Raw genomic sequence first — 13,335 nt, 5'->3', positions numbered from 1 at the left:
TCTCGGTATATTCATGTATCATTCAAAAAAGGAATTTATACAGCCGTATAGTTATCCACACATCCCTTCCATTTTCTCCTTTTCATTCACAATGGCTGTTTTTTTTCCTGCACTAAGATTCTACACCTACAGCCTTTCTCGACCTTTTCAACAACGAGGAACCCTTGAAATAAATTTCCGGTCTCAACACTGAGGAACCCTTGAAATAAATTTCCGGTCTCAGGGAACCCCTACTAAAAATGACTATAGTTACAACTCATGGTACATTAGTGTGATGGTCAGTGGGAAGAATGACCCCCTTACAGATAACTAAAAAGATCAAGGGTGTCAGTGGGAACTTATCTCGGTATATTCATGTATCTTTTGAAAAAGGAACTTATACAGCCGTATAGTTATCCACACATCCCTTCCATTTTCTCATTTTCATTCATAATGTCTGTTTTTTTTCCTGCACTAAGATTCTACACCTACAACCTTTCTAGACTTTTTCAACACTGAGGAACCCTTGAAATAAATTTCTGGTCTCAACGCTGAGGAACCCTTGAAATAAATTTCCGGTCTCAATGCTGAGGAACCCTTGAAATAAATTTCCGGTCTCAACACTGAGGAAACCTTGAAATAAATTTCTGGTCTCAACGCTGAGGAACCCTTGAAATAAATTTCCGTTCTCAACACTGAGGAACCCTAGAAGTGCATTTCCAGTCTCAGGGAACCCCTACTAAAAATGGCTATAGTTACAACTCATGGTACATTTGTGTGATGGTCGGTGGGAAGAATGCTCCTTTCATTTGAGGTCAATGGGAAGAATGACCCCCTTACAGATAACTAAAAGGATCAAGGGTGTCAGTGGGAACATATCTCGGTATATTCATGTATCTTTCGAAAAAGGAACTTATACAGCCATATAGTTATCCACACATCCCTTCCTTTTCTCATTTTCATTCACAATGGCTGTTTTTTTCCCCTGCACTAAGATTCTACACCTACAGCTTTTCTCGGCCTTTTCAACAGTGAGGAACCCTTGAAATAAATTTCTGGTCTCAACGCTGAGGAACCATAGAAATAAATTTCCGGTCTCAACACTGAGGAACCATAGAAATAAATTTCCACCTCAACACTTAGGAACCCTTGAAATAAATTTACAGTCTCAACACAGAGGAACCCTTGAAAAAATTTCCGGTCTCAACACTGAGGAACCATAGAAATAAATTTCCACCTGAACATTTAGGAACCCTTGAAATAAATTTCCAGTCTCAACACAGAGGAACCCTTGAAATAAATTTCCGGTCTCAACACTGAGGAACCCTTGAAATAAATTTCCGGTCTCAACACTGAGGAACCCTTGAAATAAATTTCCGGTCTCAACACAGAGGAACCCTTGAAATAAATTTCTGGTCTCAACACTGAGGAACCCTTGAAATAAATTTCCGGTCTCAACAGTGAGGAACCCTTGAGTTAAATTTCTGGTATCAACACTGAGGAACCCCTGAGATAAATTTCCAGTCTCAACACTGAGAAACCCTTGAAATAAATTTCTGGTCTCAACACTGAGGAACCCTTGAGTTAAATTTCTGGTCTCAACACTGAGGAACCCTTGAAATAAATTTCCGGTCTCAACACAGAGGAACCCTTGAAATAAATTTCCGGCCTCAACACTGAGGAACCCCTGAGATAAATTTCCAGTCTCAACACTGAGAAACCCTTGAAATAAATTTCTAGTCTCAACACTGAGGAACCCTTGAAATAAATTTCTGGTCTCAACACAGAGGAACCCTTGAAATAAATTTCCGGTCTCAACACAGAGGAACCCTTGAAATAAATTTCTAGTCTCAACACTGAGGAACCATTGAAATAAATTTCCGGTCTGAACGCTGAAGAACCCTTGAAATAAATTTCCGGTCTCAGGGAACCCCTACTAGAAATGACTATAGTTACAACTCATGGTACATTAGTGTGATGGTCAGTAGGAAGAATGCTCCTTACATTTGAGGTCATTGGGAAGAATGACCCCCTTACAGATAACTAAAAAGATCAAAGGGGTCAGTGGGAACTTATCTGAGAGGCAGAAATTTCCCATTGCTCAAGGAACCCCGAGCAACCTCTGGAGGAACCCTGGTTAAGAAACCGTGGTCTGCACCTATCCATACCTTAATTTATACGGTACTTAACTCTTCCATTCCACCACATCATGGTCCTCTTTCTACTGCCAATGATGTACTTCCATAAATCTGTTACTCCGTTATCTGTATTTTTTTTGTAATTCCTTTATTTATACATTTTTGTGGAGTAGCCAAAAAAAGTACAATATAAAGCACACAGAAGCTACATGTCAAACGGCAATAAATGGGTCAAGTATAACAAATAATCAGCTAAACAAAAGCAGCATGGTAGAAGCCGAGAAAGGCAACAACAGAATGGAATCAGGTACGTGGTTACAGTAGGGCCCCGGATTGGCTGATACAGCAATGATCCAAACACAGGCAACCAGCTAAATGGGCCATATGGGAAACCAGGTCATCCCGAGATCTCAGACATGGGGAAATGAGGTCCCACCAGAGATCTCAGGCAACATGCTGAGAAAGCTTTTTCGATATAGAATTCCCCTCTGATTCGGAGACCAACTAGGAAGACTATAGATACATAGGGGAAACACAAAGAAAGGGGAGCAGGGCACAAAGGGAGGAAAAAAAGAGAAAGAGAGAAAAGGGCGTGGATGAAAATAGGGAAGAAAACCAGGGAAAGAGGGGACAAGGAAGAGAATCAAAGACAAGGGAAGATCGGACAAGAAAAAAACAAGAGAATTAAGGCAGGAAGAGATAGCAGAATACAGTGAGTCAGCCCTCCCATCCAGGGGCCCTTGACAGCAAGCAAAGCAAGACAAACTGGACAGTAAGAGCCCCTCAAACTGGCTTAGAGGGCACCTGAAGATAAGATTTGGTATATACAAAATATTGCCATGGTCTCCTGGTGTCACAAAAAATTTGCCTCCGTTGTACAAAGAAGCTGTGAGGTCCTCCATGTCTTGCAGCTCATTAACTTTATAAACCCAAAGGGACCTCGTAGGTGGGTGCACAGACCTCCAAACACAAGGGAATGCAAGCCTTGACCGCATTTAACAATAGAGTCATCAGAGAGGCCTTATACTTTTTAATTGGGTGGTCCACAAGTGCAATAGATATGCCACCAGATCACAGGCCACAGCAACACTTCTCAAGTCCTTAATGGTGCTGGACACTATTTGCCAAAAAGGTTTGATTTTAGGGCAGGCCCAGAAGATATGTAGAATCGTACCCCGGTGAGCACCACATCTCCAACACAGGTCCAAAAACTGCGGGAAAATGCGGTGTAGGGTCGTAAGGGACCCTGTTATCTGTATTTATTCAGACACCACTCAGCCCAAGTCTACCCATCCTTAAAGCCAAGATGTTATACTATCCATTTTGCTCATGAACGAATACTTAGATCAGAAGCTGAAAAGTATACCTTATGGCGCTGCTCCAAGCTGTGGATGGAAGGAAATAGATCACTCCACCAGCAAGTGAGAAGAGCGGGAGCATGATTCCGAGTGATTCCAGTATCAGCCAATGTAAGTGAAGGGATGGACCCCTCAACTGACCCCAGGAGTCCAATGTTGAAGAATGGCCTCAGCCGCCATTCTGGCCACGCCCTCTGACACATTTAGCCCAGCCCATCAGGGGCTTGGTCACAGAACAGCGGCTGAGGCCATTCCCCAACATTGGACTGCTGGGGTCGGTTGAGCAGTATCCATCCCTTCACTTAGATCAGAAGCTCTGGTTGGGAGCCTGACCTGCAATTCATATCACCATCACAGATAAACCAAACATAGACGAACCACATCAGCTGCTCGGCACTACTCTTTCTCCATTACCCAGTTTTCTCACCATCATACACCATCCAAGCCAACTCGTCCCTCAGCTATTCCCAGGAACTGTCCGTAGAGTTGCCTTAATACAAAACTGCATTTTTTAAGATTCCTTTTAGGAAAGTTTATTAGAAACGTGACAGGTTTATGTCTGTGGAGGTTTTCATTCCTCCAGGCAGGGGCGGACTGACAACTCATGGGGCCCCCGGGCAATAGGGGATCATGGGGCCCCTGTGTCCTTGCCCAAACTCAAAAAAGCCTATGAAAAAGGTACCAGGGGCATCTCATGGGGCCCCCTACTGACCCCGGGCCCTCGGGAAGTGCTCAGGTTTCCAAATGGTCAGTCCGCCCCTGCCCCCAGGTCATGGTGTAGCTTTTACAATGTTTCTGACACTCACGAGAACCTAGGAAGTCACCTGGATGAGTATTGAAATGTCTTCAATGTTGCAGTATAAGTTCAGTAACTAACCACAGGCTTGATAGTTTGGAATGAAACAATATATCCTATACATTCTATGTACATATATGTTTCTTACCTGCTTAGTGCATCTAGGGCTGTAATAAGATATGAGCCCTTTAATTCATAATACAAATTCCAGTACTTGGTGTGTCTCCTGTCCTAGTTGGTGGAGACCAGATGTCTTTTTTCCCCATTATTGAATCAAGGTACTTTTCACAGTCGTACTTCTATGTAGCAGCCAACGGTCACAGGACAAAGGTTCAATCTTTTCTCCTATCCCACCAAGAGTTCAAGCCTCACCAAGTCTACATCTTCAGCAGTCAACCCTTCATTGCCCATTCCAGTCAAGCCAACCATGACTACAACATTTCACGTACAGAACCATGTTTGACCCCCTATACCCAATAATAACTCTTCAGTAATTTGCTAATCAAGTAGATATGTCACCACTGCCCAGGTTTAAACTATTTACCAGATCAACTCTGCATTTTTATTTGCACTAAGCCGCCAATGGTCACAGTACAACGGTTTAGTCTTTTCTGATATCCCACCAAGAGTCCACAAATCTACATCTTTAACAGTCAACCTTTCATTGCCCATTCCAGTCAAGAAAACTAAAAACTATGACATTTCACATACAGAACCATGTTCTACCCCCTGTACCCAATAATAGTGATTCAGCTCTTCCCCAATTTACTAAATAAGCAGATACGTCACCGCTGCCTAGATTTAGACCATTTACCAAATTGACCCTACATTTTTATTCACACTAAGCCACCAACGGTCATAGCCAGGGGTGAACTGACCATTCAAGCACTCGGGCACCGCCCGAGGGCCCAGGGTCAGTAGGGGGCCCCATGAAATGCCCCTGGTACCTTTTATAGGCTTTTTTGGGTGTACTTTGAGTGTGGGCAAGGACATAGGGGCCCCATGATCCCCTATCGCCCGGGGGCCCCATGAGTTCTCAGTCCACCCCTGGTCATAGCACAACGGTTCAGCCTTTTCTGATATCCCACCAAGAGATCAAGCCTCCACATGACTACATCTTTAACAATTAACCCTTTATTGCCCATTCCAGTCAAGGCAACTATAACTACGACCTTTCACAAACAGAGTCATTTTTTATCCCCCTGTACCCAATAACAGTTCTTTAGCTCTTCACCAATTTAGATTTAGACCATTTAACAAATCAACTCTGCATTATTATTTGAACTAAGCCGCTAGCAGTCACAGTGCAATGGTTCAGCATTTTCTAATCTCTCACCATGAGTTCAGCCTTCACAAGTCTACGGGGTTGATTTTCTAAAACTGGAGCAAAATCTGGTGCTTCTTCAATTTGACAATAAAAGCTAGAAGCTGATTGGTGTCTATGTGGAGCGACACCAGATTGTGCATTCTCCAGTTTTAGTAAATCGACCCTCATGTCTTCAATAATGAACCCCCGATTGCCTGTTCCAGTCAAGACAATTATTACCCATGACATTTCACAAACAAAACCATATTCGACCCCCTGACACCAAATAATAGCTCTTCAACTCTTCAGCAATGCACTAAATAAGTAGATACATCACCACTGCCAAGATTTAGACTATTTACCCAAACAACTCTGCATTATTATTTGCACTAGGCCACCAACGCACATAGCACAACGGTCCAGCCTTTTCTGATATCCCACCAAGAGTTCAAGCCTCCACAAGTCTACATCTTCAACAGTCAACCCTTCATTGCCCATTCCAGTCAAGACAACTATAAACTAGGACATTTCACAAACCGAACCATGTTCTACCCCGTGTATCGAATAATAGCGCTTCAGCTCTTCACCAATTTACTAAATAAGTAGATATATCACCACTGCCTAAATTTAGACCATTTACCAAATCAACTCGAATTTTTATTTGCACTAAACCACCAACAGTCATAGTACAATGGTTCAGGTTTTTCCTATAACCCACCAAGAGTTCAAGCCTCCTCAAGACTATGGGGCTGATTTCCTAAAACTGGAGCAAAATCTGGTGCGTCTTCAATTAAGCTTTGGAAAAAATAGAAACTGATTGGTTTCTATGTGGAGTGACACCAGATTGTGCATTCTCCAGTTTTAGTAAATCAGCCCTCATGTCTTCAACAATTAACCCCTGAATGCCCATTCCAGTCATTATTATTTGCACTAAGCCACCAACGCTCATAGCACAACGGTTCAGCTTTTTCTGATATCCCAGCAAGAGTTCAAGCCTCCTCAAGTCTACATCTTCAACAGTCAACCCTTCATTGCCCATTCCAGGACATTTCACAAACAGGACCATGTTCTACCCCGTGTATCAAATAATAGCACTTCAGCTCTTCACCAATTTACTAAATAAGTAGATATATCACCACTACATAAATTTAGACCATTTACCAAATCAACCCTGAATTGTTTGTTGCACTAAACCACCAACGGTCATAGTTCAATGGTTCAGCCTTTTCCGATAACCCACCAAGAGTTGAAGCCTCCTCAAGACTATGGGGCTGATTTACTAAAACTGGAGCAAAATCTGGTGCGTCTTCAATTAAGCTTTGACAAAAAAACTGGAAACTGATTGGTTCAGCCTTTTCTGATATCCCACCAAGAATTCAAGCCTCCTCAAGTCTACATCTTCAACAGTCAACCCTTCATTGCCCATTCCAGTCAAGACAACTAAAACTAGGACATTTCACAAACCGAACCATGTTCATCCCCGTTTATCCAATAATAGCACTTCAGCTCTTCACCAAATAAGTAGATATGTCATCACTAACTAGATTTAGACCATTTACCAAATCAACCCTGCATTATTATTTGAACTAAACCACCAACGGTCATAGTACAATGGTTCATCCTTTTCCAATAACCCACCAAGAGTTCAAGCCTCCTCAAGTCTACATCTGCAACAATCAACCCTTCATTGCCCATTCCAGTCAAGACAACTGATTGCTTTCTATGTGGCGCAACACCAGATTGTGCACTCTCCAGTTTTAGTAAATCAACCCCCATGTCTTCAACAATTAACCGCTGATTGCCCATTCCAGTCATTATTATTTTCACTAAGCCACCAACGCTCAGAGCACAACGGTTCAGCCTTTTCTGATATCCCACCAAGAGTTCAAGCCTCCACAAGTCTACATCTTCAACAGTCAACCCTTCATTGCCCATTCCAGGACATTTCACAAACAGAACCATGTTCTACCCTGTGTATCGAATAATAGCGCTTCAACTCTTCATCAATTTACTAAATAAGTAGATATATCACCACTGCCTAAATTTAGACCATTTACCAAATCAACCCTGAATTTTTTTTTGCACTAAACCACCAATGGTCATAGTACAATGGTTCAGCTTTTTCCGATAACCCACCAAGAGTTCAAGGCTCCTTAGGACTATGGGGCTGATTTACTAAAACTGGAGCAAAATCTGGTGCGTCTTCAGTTAAGCTTTGAAAAAAAAACTGGAAACTGATTGGTTCAGCCTTTTCTGATATCCCAGCAAGAGTTCAAGCCTCCACAAGTCTACATCTTCAACAGTCAACCCTTCATTGCCCATTCCAGTCATTATTATTTGCACTAAGCCACCAACGCTCAGAGCACAACGGTTCAGCTTTTTCTGATATCCCACCAAGAGTTCCAGCCTCCTCAAGTCTACATCTTCAACAGTCAACCCTTCATTGCCCATTCCAGTCAAGACAACTAAAACTAGGACATTTCACACACTGAACCATGTTCTACCCCGTGTATCCAATAACAGCACTTCAACTCTTCACCAAATAAGTAGATATATCATCACTACCTAGATTTAGACTATTTACTAAATCAACCCTGCATTATTATTTGAACTAAACCACCAACGGTCATAGTACAATGGTTCAGCCTTTTCCGATAACCCACCAAGAGTTCAAGCCTCCTCAAGTCTACATCTGCAACAGTCAACCCTTCATTGACCATTCCAGTCAAGACAACTGATTGCTTTCTATGTGGAGCGACACCAGATTGTACACTCTCCAGTTTTAGTAAATCAACCCTCATGTCTTCAACAATTAACCCCTGATTGCCCATTCCAGTCATTGTTATTTGCACTAAGCCACCAATTCTCATAGCACAACGGTTCAGCTTTTTCTGATATCCCACCAAGAGTTCAAGCCTCCTCAAGTCTACATCTTCAACAGTCAACCCTTCATTGCCCATTCCAGGACATTTCACAAACAGGACCATGTTCTACCCCGTCTATCGAATAATAGCTCTTCAGCTCTTCATCAATTTACTAAATAGGTAGCTATGTCATCACTGCCTAGATTTAGACCATTTACCAAATCAACCCTGCATTATTATTTGAATTAAACCACCAACGGTCATAGTACAACGATTCAGCCTTTTTCTGATATCCCACCAAGAGTTCAAGCCTCCTCAAGTCTACATCTTCAACAGTCAACCCTTCATTGCCCATTCCAGTCAAGACAACTGATTGCTTTCTATGTGGAGCAACACCAGATTGTGCACTCTCCAGTTTTAGTAAATCAACCCCCATGTCTTCAACAATTAACCCCTGATTGCCCATTCCAGTCATTATTATTTGCACTAAGCCACCAATGCTCGGAGCCCAACGGTTCAGCTTTTTCTGATATCCCAGCAAGAGTTCAAGCCTCCTCAAGTCTGCACCTTCAACAGTCAACCCTTCATTGCCCATTCCAGTCAAGACAACTAAAACTAGGACATTTCACAAACCGAACCATGTTCTACCCCGTGTATCCAATAATAGCTCTTCAATTCTTCACCAATTTACTAAAATAGCAGCTATGTCACCACTGCCTAGATTTAGACCACATCAGCTCGGCATTATTATGTGCGCTAAGCTGTTTTCATCCATATTCCGCCTTCTTCTGTCAGCTAAAATAACAGATTCATTTTCCTCACACTGAGCTGGATTGTTGTCCTCCTACACACTTTCACGTTTCTAGTCTGTAGCCCGATTCTCTCTCTTACATTGAACCATGGATTTCCCATCCAACTTTTCTCTCTCTCTGAAACAGAACAATCTCCCCTCTCCTTGGCACTCAGCTACTCCTCACCCACGCCCCCCACATCACAAAGCGTTTAGCAGCAGGTTGTAGAAAGGGTTTGGTTGGATATCCGCATGTTCCCACTCCAGATGTCCTTGGATTAGGGACAGAGCTGGCAGACAGCCCCTTACAATGGAAGCGGTAATATGTGACTTTTTTTTAATAATCCTTTGCTGCTTGGAACGGCTCCAAGAGATTAGGCGGGCGTCTATTCGCTCGGGACTTTGTGGCATGGTGGTGCGGGGAGAGCGCGGTGGGAGAAGAAAGCTGCGTAAGCCTTCTGCAGTCTCAAAAGTCCAAGGCTATAACCGCAATGACTCCTAGCATCCTACGCCGTTCATGGAGGACCGCGCCAAGAGCACACTGAAGAGCGTAAACTCTTCCGCATTGAAGGCTCTTCATTGATCATCCGTCGCATGATGAGTAACTCAATCTCTACGCAACGGCTTCACTCCTGGGGACTTTCTGTCTCACGCATACATCATTGCTGGCATTGCCTTACCTTGGTGACAGTCATACAGGGCTGTGTGGGGACCAGGCTCCTGAGCTGCTGGATTCTGACTGCAGATCTTGGTGCGTGGCTGCCTCCAGACGCACTCACACACACTCCGTGCCTCCCCTCCTCCTCATTATTCCATCCTTTGCTGGCTGAATCGTGATGTCACTCTGCATCCATACTGATCAGGCAGGAAACAGCACTGCTGATGGAAACCCCTGCCCTGCCAGAGACATGAAAGCAAAAAAAAAAAAAACACATATAAACAGCTTGATAATAATAACACTTCAATCAGCAATAAATAAAACAAGATAAATAAATACTCAGTATTAAAAACCAGGAAAATAAATACTTAATATTAACACTTCAAACAATAATAATAATAAAAAAAAAAAACACAAGCAAAATAAATACTTAGTACTACAACAAGCAAATGTGATACTTTATATTAAAAATTTAAAACAATCACAATGAAAAAAAAAACAACAAGCAAAAGTAATACTTAGTACTAAAACAAGCAAATGTGATACTTTATATTAAACATTTAAAACAATAATAATGAAAAAAAAAACAACAAGCAAAAGTAATAGTACTAAAACCAGCAAATACGATACTTTATAGTAATATTTACAATATTAATAATAATAATTAAAAAAAAAACAAGCAAAAGAAATAGTACTAAAATAAGCAAATATGATACTTAATAGTAATACTTAAAATAATAATAATAAAAATAATAATTAAAAAAAAAACAACAAACAAGCAAAAGAAATACTTGGTACTGAAACAAGCAAATACGATACTTTATATTAACACTTAATAATATTAATAATAATAAAAAAAAAAAAAGCAAAAGAAATACTTAGTACTAAAACAAGCAAATACGATACTTTATATTAACACTTAAAATAATAATATTATTAACAATAATAATAAAAAAAAAAAAAGCAAAAGAAATACTTAGTACTAAAACAAGCAAATACGATACTTTATATTAACACTTAAAATAATAATAATATTAATAATAATAAAAAAAAATCAAGCAAAAGAAATACTTAGTACTAAAACAAGCAAATACGATACTTTATATTAACACTTAAAATAATAATAATAATAATAATATTAATAATAATAAAAAAAAAACAAGCAAAAGAAATACTTAGTACTAAAACAAGCAAACGATACTTTATATTAACACTTAAAATAATAATAAAAAAAAACAACAAGCAAAAGAAATAGTACTAAAACAAGCAAATATGATACTTTATAGTAAAACTTAAAATAATAATAATTTAAAAAACCCAAGCAAAAGAAATATTTAGTACTAAAACAAGCAAACGATACTTTACATTAACACTTAAAACAATAATAACAATAATAATAATAATAAAAAACGAAAAAACCAAGCAAAAGAAATACTTAGTATTAAAACAAGCAAATTAAATACTTTATAGTAACACTTAAAACAATAATAATATGAAAAACAAGCGAAAGAAATACTTAGTACCACAACAGGCAAACAATACTTTATATTAACACTTAAAATAATAATGATAAAAAAACAAGCAAAAGAAATACTTAGAAACACTTAAAAAAAAAAATTAAAAAAAATAAAAAATAAATAAAATAATAATAAAATAATAATAATAACAGTAATAATAAAAACACAAGCAAAAGAAATACTTAGTACTAAAACAAGCAAATACAATACTTTATATTATCACTTAAAACAATAATAATTAAAAAAAAACAAGCAAAATAAATACTTATAGGTATATAATAAGTATTTCTTTAGTTGAGTTTATTATTATTATTATTTTTTTTTTTTTTTGTTAAGTGTTAATATAAAGTATCGTATTTGCTTGTTTTAATACTAAGTATTTCTTTTGCTTGTGTTTTTTTTTTTTTTTTTTATTATTATTGTTTTAAGTGTTAGTACTAAAACAGGCAAATACGATACTTTATATTAACACTTAACAAAAATAATAGAAAAAAAACAAGCAAAAGAAATACTTATGCAGGCCATACATTGGTATCAGTGGGAGGAATAGAGCCCCGTCATTGGTGTCAGTGGGAGGAATGGTGCCCCATCATTGGTGTCACTGGGAGGAATAGTGCCCCATCATTGGTGTCAGTGGGAGGAATAGTGCCCCATCATTGGTATCAGTGGGAGGAATAGTGCCCCATCATTGGTGTCAGTGGGAGGAATAGTGCCCCATCATTGGTGTCAGTGGGAGGAATAGTGCCCCATCATTGGTGTCAGTGGGAGGAATAGTGCCCCATCATTGGTGTCAGTGGGAGGAATAGCGCCCCATCATTGGTAACAGTGGGAGGAATAGTGCCCCATCATTGGTGTCAGTGGGAGGAATAGTGACCCATCATTGGTATCAGTGGGAGGAATAGTGCCCCATCATTGGTGTCAGTGGGAGGAATAGTGCCCCATCATTGGAATCAGTGGGAGGAATAGTGCCCCATCATTGGAATCAGTGGGAGGAATAGTGCCCAATCATTGGTGTCAGTGGGAGGAAAAGTGCCCCATCATTGGTGTCAGTGGGAGGAATAGTGCCCCATCATTGGTGTCAGTGGGAGGAATAGCGCCCCATCATTGGTATCAGTGGGAGGAATAGGGCGCCATCATTGGTCTCAGTGGGAGGAATAGTGCCCCATCATTGGTGTCAGTGGGAGGAATAGTGCCCCATCATTGGTGTCAGTGGGAGGAATAATGCCCCATCATTGGTGTCAGTGGGAGGAATAGTGCCCCATCATTGGTATCAGTGGGAGGAATAGTGCCCCATCATTGGTGTCAGTGGGAGGAATAGTGCCCCATCATTGGTGTAAGTGGGAGGAATAGTGCCCCATCATTGGTGTCAGTGGGAGGAATAGCGCCCCATCATTGGTGTCAGTGGGAGGAATAGCGCCCCATAATTGGTATCAGTGGGAGGAATAGTGCACCATCATTGGTGTCAGTGGGGGGAATAGCGCCCCATCATTGGTATCAGTGGGAGGAATAGTGCCCCATCATTGGTGTCAGTGGGAGGAATAGTGCCCCATCATTGGTGTCAGTGGGAGGAATAGTGCCCCATCATTGGTGTCAGTGGGAGGAATAGTGTCCCATCACTGGTATCAGTGGGAGGAATAGTGCCCCATCATTGGTGTCAGTGGGAGGAATAGTGCCCTATCATTGGTGTCAGTGGGAGGAATAGTGCCCCATCATTGGTATCAGTGGGAGGAATAGTGCCCCATCATTGGTGTCAGTGGGAGGAATAGTGCCCCATCATTGGTGTCAGTGGGAGGAATAGTGTCCCATCACTGGTATCAGTGGGAGGAATAGTGCCCCATCATTGGTATCAGTGGGAGGAATAGTGCCCTATCATTGGTGTCAGTGGGAGGAATAATGCCCCATCATTGGTATCAGTGGGAGGAATAGTGC

The 13,335-nt window shown here is 40.7% G+C and overlaps 1 protein-coding gene across 1 annotated transcript in view; it reads right to left on the bottom strand.

The window, feature by feature from the left end:
- Nucleotides 1-10,058, bottom strand: part of CORO2B (coronin 2B) — a 114,717-nt gene extending 104,659 nt beyond the window's left edge. Inside the window, exon 1 of the mRNA XM_089662071.1 lies at nt 9,912-10,058. Within this exon, the coding sequence (XP_089518197.1) occupies nt 9,912-9,926 (15 nt within the window). The 5' untranslated portion in view covers nt 9,927-10,058. The remainder of the gene's footprint in view (nt 1-9,911) is intronic.
- Between the last annotated feature and the right edge of the window lie 3,277 nt (nt 10,059-13,335).

This window comes from Staurois parvus, unplaced genomic scaffold (genome assembly GCF_062004578.1).
Source record: "Staurois parvus isolate SC_StPar_1 unplaced genomic scaffold, SC_StPar_1.0 ptg001422l, whole genome shotgun sequence".
Taxonomy (NCBI): domain Eukaryota; kingdom Metazoa; phylum Chordata; class Amphibia; order Anura; family Ranidae; genus Staurois; species Staurois parvus.
This window is presented reverse-complemented; position numbering and strand designations above follow the sequence as displayed.